The sequence below is a fragment of the Elephas maximus genome, chromosome X, assembly GCF_024166365.1.
Source record: "Elephas maximus indicus isolate mEleMax1 chromosome X, mEleMax1 primary haplotype, whole genome shotgun sequence".
Classification (NCBI taxonomy): domain Eukaryota; kingdom Metazoa; phylum Chordata; class Mammalia; order Proboscidea; family Elephantidae; genus Elephas; species Elephas maximus.
Window position 1 is genome coordinate 90,543,414 of NC_064846.1, and position 18,010 is coordinate 90,561,423.

The window sequence follows — 18,010 nt, forward strand, 5'->3', positions numbered from 1 at the left end:
GAATGAATCTGGAGGGCATTTTGCTGAATGAAATAAGTCAATCACAAAAGGACAAATACTGTGTGAGACCACTACTGTAAAAACTCATGAAAAGGTTTACACACAAAAAGAAACAATCTTTGATGGTTACGAGGGAGGGGAAGGGTGGGGATAGAAAAACACTTAACAGATAAGCGGTAACTTTGGTGAAGGGTAAGACAATACACAATACTGGGGAGGCCAGCACAACCTGTACAAAGCAAGGTCATGGTAGCTCCATAGACACATCCAAACGCCCTGAGATACTGAGCTACTTGGCTGAAGGCTGGGGACCATGGTGTTAGGGGACATCTAGCTCAGTTGGCATAACAGAGTCTATAAAGAAAATGTTCTACATCTGACTATGTCGAGTAGCAACTGGGGTCTTAAAAGCCTGCAAGCGGCCATCTAAGATACATCTACTGGTCCCACCCTGGCTGGAGCAAAGGAGAATGAAAAAAAACAAAGACACAAGGGAAAGATGAGTCCAAAGGACTAATGGACCACAACTGCCACAACCTCCACCAGACTTAGCCCAGAACAGCTAGATTGTGCCCAGTTACCACCACCAGCTGCTCTGGCAAGGATCACAGTAGAGGGTCCCGGACAAAGCTGGAGAAAAATGTAGAACAAAACTCAAATTCACACACACACAAAAAAGACCAGGCTTGCTGGTCTGACAGAGACTGGAAAAACCCCAAGAGTCTGACTGCCAGATACCCTTTTAACTCAGTACTAAAGTCACTCCTGAGGTTCACTCTTCAGCCAAAGATTAGACAGGTTTATAGGGCCAGCAATAACACATGTGAGGGATGTGCTTCATAGTTCAATCATGTATAAAAGACATATTTAAGAAGATAGATCTGGGAAATGGAAAGAACCATGCTTCAAGAAAATAGGCATTCTTTGCAGTGTGATAGAATGACCACTGGATAAGAGGAAATTTGGCTTCTAGTTCCAGGTAGTCCCTAGCTGTGTGATTTGAAAAACTTTGTGTCTCTGCACCTCAGTTTCTACCAATTCTAAGATGTTACATTTGGACTTTGAAATTACAGGATGCTAAGGATTGATTTGATGAAGCTCCGTGATATCTCAGACATTTTGTTTAAAACTGACCAAAATGTATAGAGGGTATGTAGGATTGTGTGGGCACACATGCGTGCATGAATTTCTGGAAGGAGTTCCCCCAACAACAAAAGTAATCGATGTGTGAATCATGATGTTTATAATTGAGAAATAAACACTAAATTGACGTGTTTATTTCCAAAGAATTGGATGTTTCATTTATTCCTGCTATTCTCATATCATTCTATTGCCCATTCGAGCAGAGAATATTTCATCCATGTTTAATTTATAGTCAAAAGTTAGACTAAGTTATTATCTGGTGTTACAAAGAAAATCAGTGGTACAGCTGAAATGAAATCAGGTCCTAGTGCACTGGTCTTTCCCTTAGTTTGCTTTCTTATAGAAATGTGATTTTAACTCTGGTTGATTAAGAACATCACCTATTGCTAGACAGAAATAAAATTAGCTACTAATCATAGAACATGTTTACCTTGTAATTTGGTGAATTATAGAACAGCTGACTTTTCTCATTATGTTTGGATTGGTTGTTTGCTAAAAATACTATGCAGTTATCTGATTTTATTATGTATTGAGTCATGTTTTAGGGAGGAGGACCTGAGAGGTGCACATGTAAGGAAGCATTATGTTTTGTAAAATTGTTTGAAGATATATTTAACATAAAATTTGCCATTTTAAAAAATTTTAAGTGTACAACCCAGTGGTATTAATTACACTCACAATGTTGTGTAACCATCATCGCTACTTGTTTCCAAAACTTCTGCATCACTCCAGACAAGCTCTGTACCCATTAAGCAGTAACTCCCTGTTCTCCTCTCCTCCCAGCTTCTGGTTACCACTAATCTACTTTCTGTCTCTGCATTTGCCTAATCTAGATATTTCATATAAGTAGGATATTTGTCCTTTTGTGATTGACTGATTTCATTTAGCATAATGTTTTCAAAGTTCATCCATGTCATAGCATCTATCAGAACTTCATTTTATGGATGAATAATATACCATTGTATGTCTATAAATGAGCCTTGGTGGTGCAGTGGTTCAAGCACTTGGCTGCTAACTGAAAGGTCAGGGGTTCGAACAGACCAGTCGCTCCATTGGGAGAAAGATGCTCCGTTGGGAGAAAGATGTGACAGTCTGCTTCCTTAAAGATTTACAGCCTTGGAAACCCTATGGGCAGTTCTAGTCTGTCCTATAGGGTCACTGTGAGTTGGAATCTATTCAACGGCAGTGGATTTTGGTATGTGCATACCACATCATTTATCCATTCATCTGTTGATGGACATTTGAGTTATTTCTACCTTTTGGCAATTGTGAATAATGCTTCTGTGATCAAGTGTACAAGTACCTATTTGAGCCCCTGCTTTCAGTTTTGTTTTTTTTTTTATGGGGCAGTTCTACTCTGTCCTATAGGGTCACTATGAGTCAGGATCGATTGGACGGCACTGGGTTTGGGTTCAGTTCTTTTGGGTATATAGCCAGGAGTGGAGTTTCTGGGTCATACGGTAATTCCATGTTTTTGGTTTTTGAGGAAACACCAAACTTTCACATTGGCTGTATCATATGTTGTTTTCACCAGCAGTGGGTGAAGGTCCCAATTTCTCCACATTGTCACCAATATTTGTTTTCATTTTTTAAAAATAATAATAGCCATCCTAATGGGTATGAAGTGGTATCTCATTATGATTTAATTGACTTTTCCCTAGTGACTAATGATAGGAGTCCCAGGGTGGTGCAAACGGTTACTCGTGAAGCTACTAACTGAAAGGTTGGAGGTTTGGACCTACCCAGAGGCTCCTTAGAAGAAAAGCCTGGTGATCTGCTTCCAAAAGGTCACAGCCATGAAAACCCTATGGAGCACAGTTCTGCTCTGCACACAGTGGGGTTGCCATGAGTTAGAATCACCTCAGTGGCAACTGGTTTGGTAATGACTAATGATGTTGAGCATTTTTGCATGTAGGAAGCATTATCTTTTAATAGAATTAACGCAGGCTGGTCTGTCTCCCTGCCTACCTGGTCAGTAATGCTGGGCTATGGAGATCTATCTAGGGTTGATAAACCTGTTCCTTGTGACATAAGCCAGAGAAGTCAGCTTTGATTGCAGGTTTCTGCACTGATGTAGGTGAGAAGTATTAACATTTCAAAAGAACTAAACCTGTTAACTTCTGTGTATTCCATAAGCAGACTTCCATGAGCCCTCTCTCCTTGAGCCCTCTTGTTTGTATGGTTTTTTAATGTTACCTATTTTTAACAAAGGAAATAACACATGCATATCAAAATGAATTATGAAGTCTCAGTTACAGCTGTATCAAGAGAATTGCTTCCTTTGGTTTCATGAAAAGAAGTAATTGTCTCAAATATTTTTGGGGTAGCAAGATAAAAATTGTTTGACTACATGATACCAGATATCACAGTATTTGGAATTAGTGTCAGCATTTGCTATTTTTCAGAAAAAACTTAGGGGCTGATGGTTTGAAATTTTCATCTTGAGTAATTTAGCAGACATTTGGGCTTCTCCAGTATGTTGAACTCTATGTTCTACATGTGGGTGAAGATGTAAAGACAAAATCCTACTCAAAAGTGGGCTTCGTGCTAAAATTTACAGATGTATTAAGCATTACTAGATACAGATTAAATTTCAATTTAATGTGTTATACTTCCCCATACTTTCATTTGATTAGTAATTATGTTCCTTCACTAAGTCCATACTTAGTTCTTGGGGAACTTGCTTTTAAAAAGCTATGGAAAATGCTGCAGGCAAGTAGAGACCAATTGTTGTAACTTGAATGACAGTTTGCAAGCTTTTAAGACTCCAGGTACTACCCAATGAACTAGGAGGTAGAATAAAAAACCTGTCACTGTCCAACTCATAGGACCCTATAGGACAGAGTAGAACTGCCCCATAGGGTTTCTAAGGAGTGGCTGGTGGATTAGAACTGCTGATGTTTTGGTTAGCAGCTGAGCTGTTAACTACTACACCAGCAAGGCTCCAGGAGGTAGAACAGAAGCACTAAAAATGTTATTAGGCCATTTAACTGGAATGTCCCATGAAATCATGACCCTAAACCTCCAAACCGAGGAACAAAATCCCATGAGGTATTTGGTTTATATAAGTGGACTCGGAAACCCTGGTGGCATAGTGGTTAAGTGCTACGGTTGTTAACCAAAGGGTTGGCAGTTCGAATCCGCCAGGTGCTCCATGGAAACTCTATGGGGCATTTCTACTCTGTCCTATAGGGTCACTATGAGTCGGAATCGACTCGACGGCCCTGGGTTTGGTTTTGTTTTTTATAAGCAGACTCAGCAGCTACCTTTTCTTTTTGTCATTGTTGTAAATACACCAATTGAACAACTTTTGCCAACTAAACTTTTTACAGGTGTACAACTTACTGACAGCAATTACGTTAATCAGCTGTGCAACCCTACCCTTAATGTGATTTTTTCATTAACATAAACTGAAACTCAGTACTCCATAAGCAGCCATCCAAGGCACAGCAGTGGTCTCTATTCTAGAGCAACAAAGGAAGAAGGAGAGTTAGGAATAGGAGGAGGATATAGAATGTGTGGCTAATTGCCTCCATGAACAACTGTCTCCTCTGCCATGAGACCAGAACTGAATGGTGCCCAGCTGCCGTTACTGAACATTTTGATCAAAGATTCTACAGTAGAATCCTGATCACAAGGGAGAAGATACAGAACAGACTTTCAATTCTCATGGGCTCGAGACTTTCTGGAGCCATGGAGGCTGAATTAATCCCTGAAGCTATTGCCCTGAGATAATCTTTAAACCTTAAACCAGAAATACCCCTGAAGTCTTCTTAAAACCAAACAATAGTTTAGCTTAGCTAGTAAAAAATGTCTGCTCTGAGCATTATGCTCTTTTAAGAACTGTCTATATGGGATCAAATGACAACACCAACTGGAAAGATAGGAAGCTTAGGGAGCAGTGAGTTTATGTTAATGGGAGAGGAACAACTCAGAGAAGGAGGGTGAGAATGGTTGCACAACTCAAAGAATGTAATCAGTGTCACTGAATCGTACATGTAGAAATTGTTGAACTGGTGTATGTTCTGCTGTGTATATTCTTAACAACAACAAAAATAAATTATTTTAAAAATTGTCAAAATATCTGAGTGGCCAAAACAAGGGACTGTTATGTATCCATTAAAGAGATATTCTATAATTATATAAGAATATGAAATGGGATGAGACAGAAACCAAAATTGTATGTATAATTTCCCAATTTTGCTTAAAATGAACATATTTTTATGGGTGTGCATAGAAAACCCTGCAAGAGATTAAAGTGCATATAATGGGAATTGTACTTATCTCCAAATGGTCAAACTATGATAAATGTGTCTTTCTTTATACTTCCCTGTAAATTCTGAAATTTCTGTGATTGACATGAATTGTTTTTATAATCTAAGTAAGATAGTTTTAAAAGAGAAAAAACAGCTATGGAAAATTCTTTCATAAAGTGGATTAATTAGTTTTTTATAGATCCATATTTTTGTCTGAGTTGTTAATAAACGACTTGTGAATATTTTAATTTTTTATTAGTAGCATATCTGTGATTCACTTTAATTCTCTTCCCCATCCAATTTGTCTTTGTGTCTTACTCTTGCTCTCTCATGATTATATTACACAGAGCAAGAGTTTGGTGTTCTTACTGAGTATATAAATGATCCCAATTTTTAGGCTTTTACTTTTTAACCTGAAAAAACTGACTTAAGATGTCATGATTTTTTTAAGACACTATAATAATAGATAAAAGTATACATCAGTTTAAATTTGACTCATGGATCTTTACAGTGTAATTTATACTTGACCTTCCTCTGTGTTGAATATAAGGAGTATATATTCCCATTGTATTGTCCTGTAACTCTTTAGCCTAATTGAGTTTTATTGTCGGTGTACTGTTTGGTAGCTAAAGTGGTTGAGAAAACAAAGTTGTTCCCATATGTATAAACAAGAATAGCCATGATTTTTAGTACAAGCATCCAATACAATCACTATTTTAAGCAGACTTATGTTAGCATAACTATTAACTCTGAACTAAACACAGAACAAAATGTTCATGAAGAAAATAGGGAAACGGTTAGGGGGAAAATGACCCTGAATGTTGAAAGGTGGAAAAAATTTTTTTTATTGAATTCTTAACACGTGCTATACAAAGATGAAATTCTTGCATAAAAAGCTGGTGTTGCCTGTATTGTGACTGTTTTTAGATAATTTATCATATGTATCAGAAATGTGTATGGCAACTAGTGTCTAGTTTCTAGTCTAAGAGTTGACCATAGAAATGTAGAGATACGATCCAGAGAGACAAAATAATTTTCTATTATTTCAAACCCTCTAAACAGGATACCATACTTGCAGAACTTCTTCAGATACATAAAGAACACATTGTAGGCTATCACGAACATGATTCTCTTTTGGATCACAAAGAAGAGGAAGAATTGACTGAAGAAGAAAGAAAAGCAGCTTGGGCTGAGTATGAAGCAGAGAAGAAGGTAGTTCATTCAAAATACTTTTTAGTTTTTGCTTTTATCTTAGTCTTTGGAAAGAGTAGTGAGGAAGAAAAAGAATCACATTTGAAACAGGTAGTAATACAGTGGATCTTCAGGAACAGTCCCCAAATATGAGAATCTTATAGGCTTCGGCTACCTTTGGTGGAAAAGTGGGAGGAAAGAAGAGAAGAAAATATTTTCTCTTTAGCCTTCACTGAATTAAGACATGAGTGGGAAGCTATATACTTAGCATTATTAACAGCCATCATCACCCTCATTGTAGTAACAAACATACAGGAACTCTTTGGAGGTGGGAGTAAATGTTGCTTACTATGCACATATACTATGAAATCTAAATTTTGACTGTGTATCAGAACACAAAAATATTCTATTATTGGACATTAATGGTAATCTCTAGCAGCAACTTTATTTAAATAATTTTGTGTCTGTTTTAAATACCAATCCACTTGAACAAAAATGTGCCTGAGCATGGGAATGTTATCCTAATACCTGAATCGTTTTTAAACTCCTAAACTCATTGTGCCAAACTTATTTAACATTAATGTGATATTAGGAATCTCATCAGAATTCTCTGAGTTGCCCCATTCTGTGGGAATTAACAGAAAAAGAGTAAACCTTTAGGGGTTAAAGCTTTCTGTGTAATAAGATCTTGGTTTCGGGTGAAAAGGGTGTTTTGTTTGTGTGTAGAAGAGTGTTAATAATTTCCTAGATCTGAGAATGTGGATTCTTTTCTAAATTAGTAGGTGATGTAGAATTTCAAGTTTTAAATCATAATGTGAAAAGTACATAATTTTTTGTTTTTAGGGACTGACCATGCGTTTCAACATACCAACTGGGACCAATTTACCCCCTGTCAATTTCAACTCTCAAACTCCTTATATTCCTTTCAATTTGGGAGCCCTGTCAGCAATGAGTAATCAACAGCTGGAGGTAAGTTTTGAAGTACAAAAGTAGTTTAACGTGAATTAAAGGCAATTTCAAGTGCCTGGTTGTTGAGGGTTCCCTATGCAGGAATATCACATTCTCCAAAAGATTACCTCCAAATAGACCAAGAAACTTTCATCATTGACCTTTTTGAACCAATATAGTATATGGTAAAATGTGGCTTGTTCATAGCACAAGGGAATCAGGCCTTGAATTAATGTAGTTTGAATTATTTTAGTTAAGAAACAATAGGACAGCTGACTGGGTAGGAAAATAGCACTTTCTTCAGTTATAAAATATTTTGAATAAGCAAATTAATATTTGGCAGAAGGATAAATACATCAATTTATATTCTAATGTAATGTAGATGTATCATTACTAACTACTAACCCACTGCCGTCGAGTCAGTTCCGACTCATAGCAACCCTATAGGACAGAGTAGAACGGCCCAATAGAGTTTCCAAGGAGCACCTGGCGGATTCGAACTGCCAACCTCTTGGTTAGCAGCCGTAGCTCTTAACCACTACACCACCAGGGATGTACCATTAAGTATATGATAATGCCCAGTATTATGAAGTAAGTGATTTAAAACTAGAGTCAATTATGAATTAAATAAGCAAGATTAGGTTTTATTGTACCAACAGTTTAATAACTTAATTGAATCTGCGGTTGTCTTTTTAAAACGCGTCTATGGATTCATTTAAATTATTAAATTGTTGGTACATTAAAACCGAAACTTTTATCTTCCTAACAGTATCATTTTGGCATTGATGAGTTTTCCTTCACTTTTATTGATGCTGAATTTTGCTTTTGTTTTGAATTATTAAGAGTTTTACAACCAAGTATTGTAAATTGGCAAGAGGGCCAATCACTAAACTTTAAAACTATACTGTCTTGTACGTGCCCTGTATAACTTATTTCTTGCATTCTTCTAGGACCTCATTAATCAAGGAAGAGAAAAAGTTGTGGAAGCCACAAACAGTGTCACAGCAGTGAGGATTCAGCCTCTTGAAGATATAATTTCAGCTGTAGTAAGTTAATTGGCAGTTGTCTTACTCCAGCCTCCAATTTGTGGTCCCCCCTTCGTTTGTTTTAATTTTTATTTTTGTTGCTTCACTCTTTCTGTGGGAAAAACACCATAATTCTTATAGCTTGATTTGCAATAGTAAAATACGAATAAACTGGATAACATATATATAAAACCAAAAAAACCAAACCCAGTGCCGTTGAGTCCATTCCGACTCATAGCGACCCTATAGGACAGAGTAGAACTGCCCCCATAGAGTTTCCAAGGAGCGCCTGGCAGATTTGAACTGCCAACCCTTTTGTTAGCAGCCGTAGCACTTAACCGCTACGCCAGCAGGGTTTCCAACATATATATATATATATAAATATATATATGTATATATAAAATATAGTTGACACAAAGGAGAAATGGGTAAATTCTAAGAATTGTGGAATCAATCAGTCATAGATATGTGTACATTGTTTACATAAACATATTTTTAGTTAACCAGTAGCATAAAGTAAATTCACATAATTATTTCAATCCAAAGATAGTCAATGCGTGTATAGTAGTAGACAACTTAGTATCCTACTTTTACATCACTATGTTCTTTAAAGAAAAACCTTTAAAAATCCTGAGTATCTTTAAGTACCTTAATTATTTTTCTTCAGTCTACTGCAGTAAGGAGTAAATAGAAATGTTTTTCTTTTAGTGGAAAGAAAACATGAATCTCTCAGAGGCCCAAGTTCAGGCTTTAGCATTAAGTAGACAAGCGAGCCAGGAGCTTGATGTTAAACGAAGAGAAGCAATCTACAATGACGTATTGACAAAACAACAGATGGTAAGAATTCTGACTATCTCTAGGTTATGTTTAGCTTTCTTGAATTTATAATAAGGGCTTTGTGTGACATCTGTGTCAATAACTAAGCCCTGTCTATATGGGTGGTCATTGGTTATTCCTGGAAGAAATTTTGTCAAAAAACCTAGTAATGTTCAGTAAAGGTAATATATTTGGTTATAAAGAAGCAGCTTCCCAAATGGGTTTCCTTGAAGTTTAAATAGGATCTCTTTCATATTTCTTTTTTTTTTTTTAACATATTCTGGACATCTAAATAGGAATTTTTGCCAGTTTTTTTAAACCACATTTACCATTTTAAACAACTTTCGGCATAGTTCTTTTTTTATATATATATTTTACTTGAGAGTAAAAAGTCGGAACTATGGATGATATATATCACAAGTTCCTACTAAATTATATAATTCTTTAAGAGACTAACATATTCCAGGATCCTTGCTCATCTTTTCTGAAATTGTCCTTTACCAGCCATCTGCCTTACACTGGGAAATTTCGACTCTTGACACCAAGGAATCAATTTCTGTGGCATGAATTTTACTTAGAAAGCACTGCAGAATTAATGTGGTTTTAAGTTATCTTAGGAAATTTGAGACATTACAGGTAGCAATTATTTTCCCTGCAAGTGCTTTTTCCTTTGGTGTTTGTCACTAGAAATGTTTATTTGTCTGTCATTGTGTGAAATATTCAAAGGAATGACAAAGAAAGGAGACTTGACAAAAATTGCTGTAAGTGATACTTGAGATTAATCCAGTGTGGGACAGGTTACTATGGCAACTCACCTAAATGCTACTTAGAATACAATAGTTAGGTCATTAAGAAAATTTAGTCCTAAATGGTGTTAGTAACTGGTTTCTACAGTAATGGTCCTGTGAATGCCATCAAATTAGTAATGGTGATAACTATAATGTGTTTTCCTTTTGGTATGGTACCGCTTAACAAATTGATTTTAACTCAAAACTTGATACTTGCTTCTTTGAGATAGGTCGAGTCCTTTTAACAGCTCTCTTTTCTCTCTATAGTTAATCAGTTGTGTTCAGCGGATACTTATGAACAGAAGGCTCCAGCAGCAGTATAATCAGCAGCAGCAGCAACAGATGACTTATCAACAAGCAACACTCGGTCACCTCATGATGCCAAAGCCTCCAAATCTAATCATGAATCCTTCTAACTACCAGCAGATTGATATGAGAGGAATGTATCAGTCAGTGGCTGGTGGTATGCAGCCACCACCATTACAGCGTGCACCCCCCCCAATGAGAAGCAAAAATCCAGGACCTTCCCAAGGGAAATCAATGTGATTTTGCACTAAAAGCTTAAAGGATTGTTAAAATCATAGAAAGATCTTTTATTTTTTTAGGAATCAATGACTTAACAGAACTCAACTGTATAAATAGTTTGGTCCCCTTAAATGCCAATCTTCCATATTAGTTTAAAGAAATTTTTTTAATAGGGCATACCATTTCTCCCTGACGTTTGTCAGTGATGTTGCCTAGAATCTTCTTACACACATTGAGTACAGAAGATATTTCAAATTGTTTTCAGTGAAAACAAGTTCTTCCATAACAGTAACAGCTCCACAGGTTTCCTCTCTAAACTTTTATGCCTGCTTTTATCAACCATAAAATTAATGAATTTAGGAAAGAATACAGATTTATATATTCATTCTTTACAGGTAAAAACACAGCTGAGTTCTTAGAGTTGATTCCTCAAGTTATGAAATACTTTTGTACTTAATCCATTTCTTGATTAAAGTGATTGAAATGGTCTTAAATGTTCTTTTGACTGAAGTCTGAAACTGGGCTCCTGCTATATCATGTCTATGATTGAAAAGTTAGAAACTAAAGGTTATCTTTGACACAGAATTGTGTGCAATATTCTTAAATACTACTGCTATAAAGCTTGGAGGAGTCTTGCATTTATCTTAGCATTGTGTAAACAGCCTTAAGTATAGCCTGAGAAGAGAATCCTTTTTTCTTCTCTAGTCTTTCTGCCATTTTTTATTTTCAGTTATATGTGCTGAAATAATTACTGGTAAATTTTCAGGGTTGTGGATTATCTTCCACACTTGAATTTTCTCTCTCCTGGCACTAATAAAAAGCACATCTCTTAACTGCTTGGTGCCAGGGCTAGTGCTTCATCCTGTTGCTGGCAGTGGGATGTGGACTAAGAAAATCAAATTCTAGCATTTTAGGAGGTTAATGCTAAAGTTGTGGTTGTTAGGTTCACACCCTGTTTTATAAACAGCATCAAAATGGCAGAACCACTGCTGACTTTAAGTTCACATGAGGAATGTGCTTTAACAATTCCCAGTGCTGTCAGTATTGTGAAATAATTCATCTTAAAGAATCACTGGCTTTTATGCTCTTCTCCTTCTTTTCTCTCATCATGTTCTTTGACCCCAACTTCCCTACATTTTCTTAAATAAATAATGTTTCAAAGTTCTGGTTCTTTTTTTTTTTTTTTTTAGCTTAGATCTGTGAGGCATTTTTATGATTGGTTTTACTTCATTTGATACCCTTTTACAAAGTTTTACTGGAATATCATTACATTTTCTTTTTTCTTAACCTAGGTATGTAAAAATGATGTGTAATTTTATTCACATATAATTTGATTTCTTGAATTTCTTAAAGGAAAAGATTGTTAGACTGCGGGAGTCAACTCATCATGGCAAAACCATTTTTGAGATGGTAATATAACAGGTAGTGGGAACAGCTAAGGAATTCTAAGAAAAAAAAAAAAGCTGGATGAAGGGTTTGCTCTAGGTATCACTAGATTAGAATGAGTTTCGCATTTGCTAAAATTGTTTTGAGTTGTTTGGATGATTAGGAAATTTCCATTTTTATCTTAAAAGAACTAGTGGTAAAACATCCAGAAAATACTAGGTTTGTGATAAAGAATTTGTGAAGTTTTGGTGTAAAATGGCTGACTACACCGCCAGCCCACCTCCCACCACCACTCGCACCTCCCCAACTCCTCTACCCTCATGGTGAGATGTTATTAACAAACTTCATATGTTCAGATATTACATCAGCCACATAATCAGATTTATTTAATTGGGCGGGGAGGCGGGTGTGTAGATGTGCATTTACTTTTGAAGAAATGAAGAAGACTAGATTTATGAGATAAATATTTGAAGGCAGTATGCTCTGGCCATCTGTTATCAGTTGGTATTTCTACAAGTCCAGAATACTTTAAACCTGATTTACTAGACCTGGAAATTTTCAACATGGTCTAATTATTTGCTCAAAGACATAGATGTGAAAATTTTAGGCAACCTTCTAAATCTTTTTCACCATAGATGAAACCATAGCTTAAAGAATAATAGATAGAAGGATTAATTGGAAATAAGAGGGTTTGAAATAAAACTTGGACCACTTTGCATACTCTTCTCACTTGACATTTTAGCTACGTAATATGTACTTTGAGTATAACATCGAGCTTTAACAAATACTTAAAGACAGAAAATCACATCAGTAAGATACTAAAAGACTCATTTTTATATTTGTTTTAGATGTTTTAAATAGTTGCAATGGCTTAAAAATAACAATTTAAAATGTTGCTTGTAATACAGTTTTGCCTGCTAAACTCTCCACATTTTGTAACCTGTTTTATTTCTTTGGGTGTAAAGCGTTTTTGCTTAGTATTGTGGTATTGTATATGTTTTGTCCCAGTTGTATAGTAATGTTTCAGTCCATCATCCAGCTTTGGCTGCTGAAATCATACAGCTGTGAACACTTGCCTTTGTTTCTGTTAGACTGCTTTTCAATTCTGTATTGAATACCTTAAGTACTGTAGAAAAGATGTCACTTCTTCCTTTAAGGCTGTTTTGTAATATATATAAGGACTGGAATTGTGTTTTTAAAGAAAAGCATTCAAGTATGACAATATACTATCTGTGTTTTCACCATTCAAAGTGCTGTTTAGTAGTTGAAACTTAAACTATTTAATGTCATTTAATAAAGTGACCAAAATGTGTTGTGCTCTTTATTGCATTTTCACAGCTTTGAAAGTCTGTGCACATATTGTTTCATAGAAAATGTATAGCTTTTGATGTCCTATTTAATTGTGGTTCTTTTGCACAGTTAGTTTATTTCATATTGAGAAGCTAAGAAGTTTGATTTTTTAATGGTATATACTAAATTCTGTAAAAGGAGATCTCTAACTTCAAAAAGAATTTACATACCAGGAAACCTATGTGTGTTTGTGTTAGTTTGGGTTGTCTGTGTGTAATCCAGCACCATTTTCTCCTTCCCAGCAGCTGCATCACTCATGTAAGTCAAGGCAGGGCTGCCAAACACCCTTGATACAAAAGCTGCCAAGTTATAGCAAGTAGATTGAAACCTCATTACCTGCCTCCAGAGAAGCTGAATATTTTGTAGTTTTCCCTTAGCTATGCCCATTCTCCCTCTTTTATCATAAAATCAGGTACATGTTTATATGCCCCAAACAAAGCTTTAAAAAAAAAAAAATGCTTGCCTCTGCTAGTAACCATAGTTTCCTTTCGATATGGCATGTTAAGAGGCTATAGATACTTATTCTAACAGTAAAGTAGGTTATCCTTTAACATGTTTATTTCACTAAAAATTATGTTCAGGTTACTACTGACTTTATTTCACCAGAGTTTCAGGTGACTTGGCTATCCCCAAATCAAATCTATCCTTAGATAATAAAAAATTTTCCACCATTTTTTTTTCAAAGCCTATAATCTGGTCCAATCCCAAAGGAATGTCAAGCTTCAGAAATGCTTTTGTCTGTGCAATACACTACTATATTGCAGAGGTGGGGGACCCTGGTGGTGTAGTAGTTAAGAGCTATGGCTGCCAACCAAAAGGTCAACAGTTCGAATCCACCACGTGCTCTTTGGAAACTCTGTGGGACCGTTCTACTCTGTCCTGTAGGGTCGCTATGAGTCGGAATCAACTTGACGGCAGCAAGTTTTTTGTTTTGTTTTTAATGTGAGAGAGAATAAAAAAACAAAATATGTGTTGTGTCTAAGCTGAGTGTCTTCCTGGTAACCAAACTCTGCCCACATCACTAGTGTTGGATCTAATAATGGAATGATGACCTCACTGCCCAAGAGTTTTACTCCCCAGTGAATGTACTGCCATAAAATTCCATTACAAAATATACTACCACCTTCTCTTTGGGAGGAGCCCTGATGGCACAGTGGTTAAGCACTCACCTGCTAACCAAATGGTCGGCGGTTTGAAACCACCCATGCTCCAGAGGAGAAGGATGTGGCAGTCTGCTTCCATAAAGATTTAGAGCCCTGAAACCCTGTGGGGCGGTTCTCTGTCCTATAGGGTAACTATGAGTCAGAGTTAGACTCAACAGCAATGGATTTGGTTATGGGTTTGTTTTTTTCCCCCCTCTTTGGGATAACCTCTTGACATCATTTTTGCCTACTTGGCTAAGAGAGTCACCCTTCCTGTCTTCATTCTCTAGGGATCTGCTTTTTGATAGTGGCCACTACACATAGACCTTCACCAAGGAAAAGAACATATAAATTAAGGCCTTCATTAAAGGTAGTAAGGGTACAACTTTGAAGAAATGAAGGGGTGATGCTAATCCTAAAATACTGCACACCCTCTTTACTAGTCAGAACTACCATATATCACAAGTATTATCTATTCAGCAACACTCAACTCCGAATTCTGCTCTCACTTCCCCTCCCTGATGGCAACACATAAGGGACGGGGAGACTCAACTCCCTCCCGATAGTCCTCAACCAGTTGGTTTTCAGGAAAGGTGAGGAGAGATGGCTTATCAGATGGTAGGATGGGATTTGTTTCAGGTATATGGGGAGAAAGTGTATTGAAAGAAAGAACAAAGGTTGAGAAGGATCGGGAAAGAGAGACTAGATTGGAGTTGACTTATGGAGGATCTCGAAAGCCTGAATGAGTAATTCAATACACAGGGTAACAGCAGTTTGTGAGGCCAGCGACGTGTTCAAAATAACAGGTAAAGATTATTTAGGCGTGGGCAATTTGATTTAGAATGCAAGGTGAAGAAAGATTGGAGACAGGAAGATAGACCATGAGTCCCGGCATTCAATGACCAGACTAGAGAATTTTAAGAATAAAAGGAAAAATCATTAGCGGTTGTATAGGATAGTAACTTTTTAAAATTGTAAGAAAAACCTGTTAAATTTTCCTTTGCTTGTCTCCAAGGACCCAGATTTGCTCAGGATTTCTGATTCCATACGCAAAATTTCACTGTTATTCTCTCAAACCTAATATGTCCTTTAATAACATTCTTTTTCTTTCTTAATTTTTATTATTGTTACTCATAATTATACCCTTACACATATTTGCAGAGAGTGAGATTGGTCCATTTAAGTAAGTTGACTAATTCTCTCTCTTTCCTCAAGCCAGTTCTTCAAAGAGCTAAATCCATTCCTGTTACTTTTCTTTGAGAAGCTAGTATCTCTGTTGGCAATGTTATATTTATAAGCTTCCCTTGGTATTTTCAGAATGCTTTGTGGTTATTTTGTGTTAACCTGTATACGACATGTCCGAGAAAAGCAAGGAGAATAACTATGCTTGCTATCTCATGGGCAAGCTAAAAAAGTGGGACCCAAATCAAACCCATTGTACTCAGGAGGCAGAAGACATTCTATTTATTTAAATTTTCTGGGTCTTTCGAGTCTCATTTGAAAAATGGGACTATAATAATACCTTACTTGCTTGAAGGCAAGGGACTGGATCCATGATTTCCTGAAGTCCCTTTCAGCGCCAAGAGTTAGTGTTTAAGCACAGTTTGAAGCCAAAAGGCAATGTGTTTGTCTAAGGTTACATGGCAAGTTTTTGAACAGAATTAGAAATCCGTTCCCTTTGCTAACCCTCTCCACCACTAAGCTATACCTTTTCTTCTCCTCTGTTTAGAAAATGAGAGCTCTGACAGGTATTTTAATGACAAAGCAGTTAAGTTGTAATTTGCTCTAACTACCACTTCCACAAGCTATAACCTTTATCTTTTGCCCAGAGGCACTCTCAGAGCTGTGTTTCTTACTGCTTCTGGAACTCATTGTAGAAAATGAAAAAAACATGTTTAAGAATCTGATTTGTGTGTATTAGTTACCTGATTGAGTTATAAACATTACAAAACATCAAGAGCCCTGGTGGTGCAATGGTTAAGCGATCGACTGTTAACAAAAATGGTGGTATTAACCCCGGTCCAGTAGCCCTGAGGGGGAAAGACCTGGTGATCTGCTCGTGTAAAGATTACAGCCAAGAAAACTCTACCAGGACAGTTCTACTCTGTCAAATGGGGTCGCTGCGAGTTAGAATAACAGCACCTAACAACAACAAATATAAATCAACCTCTGTAAAGTCAGTTTTTAAGCAAATGGTAACTTCCCATTCTATTCATAACTGTAAAGGCTAAATTAGGCCAATATTGAAATTATCTGGTCTGGATACAGTTTAAGAAGAGGCAATATTTGTTTATGTTGACTCTTATGTAACAATAATATGGAATGCCTTTTGAGGTGTAGGTTTCTTTTTAAAGAAAATCAAATCTGGTGACAGAAATTGTGAATATAATAGAAGAGTGAAATAGTAATTTTTTTTTTTCTGTAGCTGCTTGTCCCCACATGCCACTAGCAATTCAGGTAGAAACCTGTGTCTAGCCTGCTAAATATATTTCAAATAAAAACAAAATCAAACTTTAAAAAAGAAAAAAAAGTTAATGTAACTATCCGAGGTCCTGTTAGTTTATCCCTAATTCTCAGTACGTTTTCAATACAGCATGGGGAGGTTGGGCTTCAAAGGCCTTAATGATGCAGTCTTACTCGTACAAAATAAACTTATTCTATCAGGAAAAAGTGCCCACCCTTTCTCCTCACATCTTGCACACTCTCCTGGATGTAATAAACTCAAAATGAAGCGCCTGCTTGCAATCCACACCCCCCCACACACATTTTACTTCTCCAAACTATCCCCCCTACACACACACACACATTTACATGCTAACACATAAATTAGGGAACAGAACTTAAAGAATCATAGAATGCCAGAGATGGTACCCTTCTTTTACAATTAGGGTAACAGTCCCAGAGAAGGGGAAGGGACTTGCCTAAGGGTGCCCATGTGTTCCAGCTTCTGTTCCAGTTCTCATTCCACTCTATTCAGATGCCTCCTTTAGATTTAAATTCCCATTCATTTTTTCAATCTGCTAGACCACATTAAGCACATTTTCAGAATAATTAGTACTGAACTAAACTTAAAAATGAGAATTGCTTGTGAGAAGTGAAAGAGCGCATGAACCAGAATGAAACGTAAGCAGATTCCTGTGTGAGTGGCAATTGTAAAATGGGAAGACCCCAGATGTCTCCCTAAGCCTTAGATTTGGCATCCGGGACATTGAATCTGTGTCCTTCGGTGCCAAGGATGTGATCATTCAGCCTTCCTCAGAGCAGGCAGGTTTATGTACTAAGTACTTCAAAATCCTCTATTTCGAGTGAGAAATGCTGGTGTAATTCACAAGGAAACAAAATAGTCAGGAAGTCCTCCCTCAGAATAGAGGCATTTTTCTTGAGTTAAGGAAATGTAACACGTGTATCATGAACAGCTTACATATATTCAAAGAATTACA

The 18,010-nt window shown here is 36.6% G+C and overlaps 1 protein-coding gene across 6 annotated transcripts in view; it reads left to right on the plus strand.

The window, feature by feature from the left end:
- The window catches only part of ATRX (ATRX chromatin remodeler), a 409,611-nt gene extending 396,221 nt beyond the window's left edge, over positions 1–13,390 (plus strand). For 5 of the 6 annotated variants that reach the window (XM_049873283.1, XM_049873286.1, XM_049873285.1 and 2 more), the window contains 5 exons: positions 6,462–6,611; positions 7,434–7,559; positions 8,489–8,584; positions 9,272–9,400; positions 10,435–13,390. In XM_049873283.1, the coding sequence (XP_049729240.1) occupies positions 6,462–6,611; positions 7,434–7,559; positions 8,489–8,584; positions 9,272–9,400; positions 10,435–10,713 (780 nt within the window). In that variant the 3' untranslated portion in view covers positions 10,714–13,390. The remainder of the gene's footprint in view (positions 1–6,461; positions 6,612–7,433; positions 7,560–8,488; positions 8,585–9,271; positions 9,401–10,434) is intronic. The other variant, XM_049873284.1, reaches the window with a different exon arrangement.
- The last annotated feature ends 4,620 nt before the right edge of the window (positions 13,391–18,010 follow it).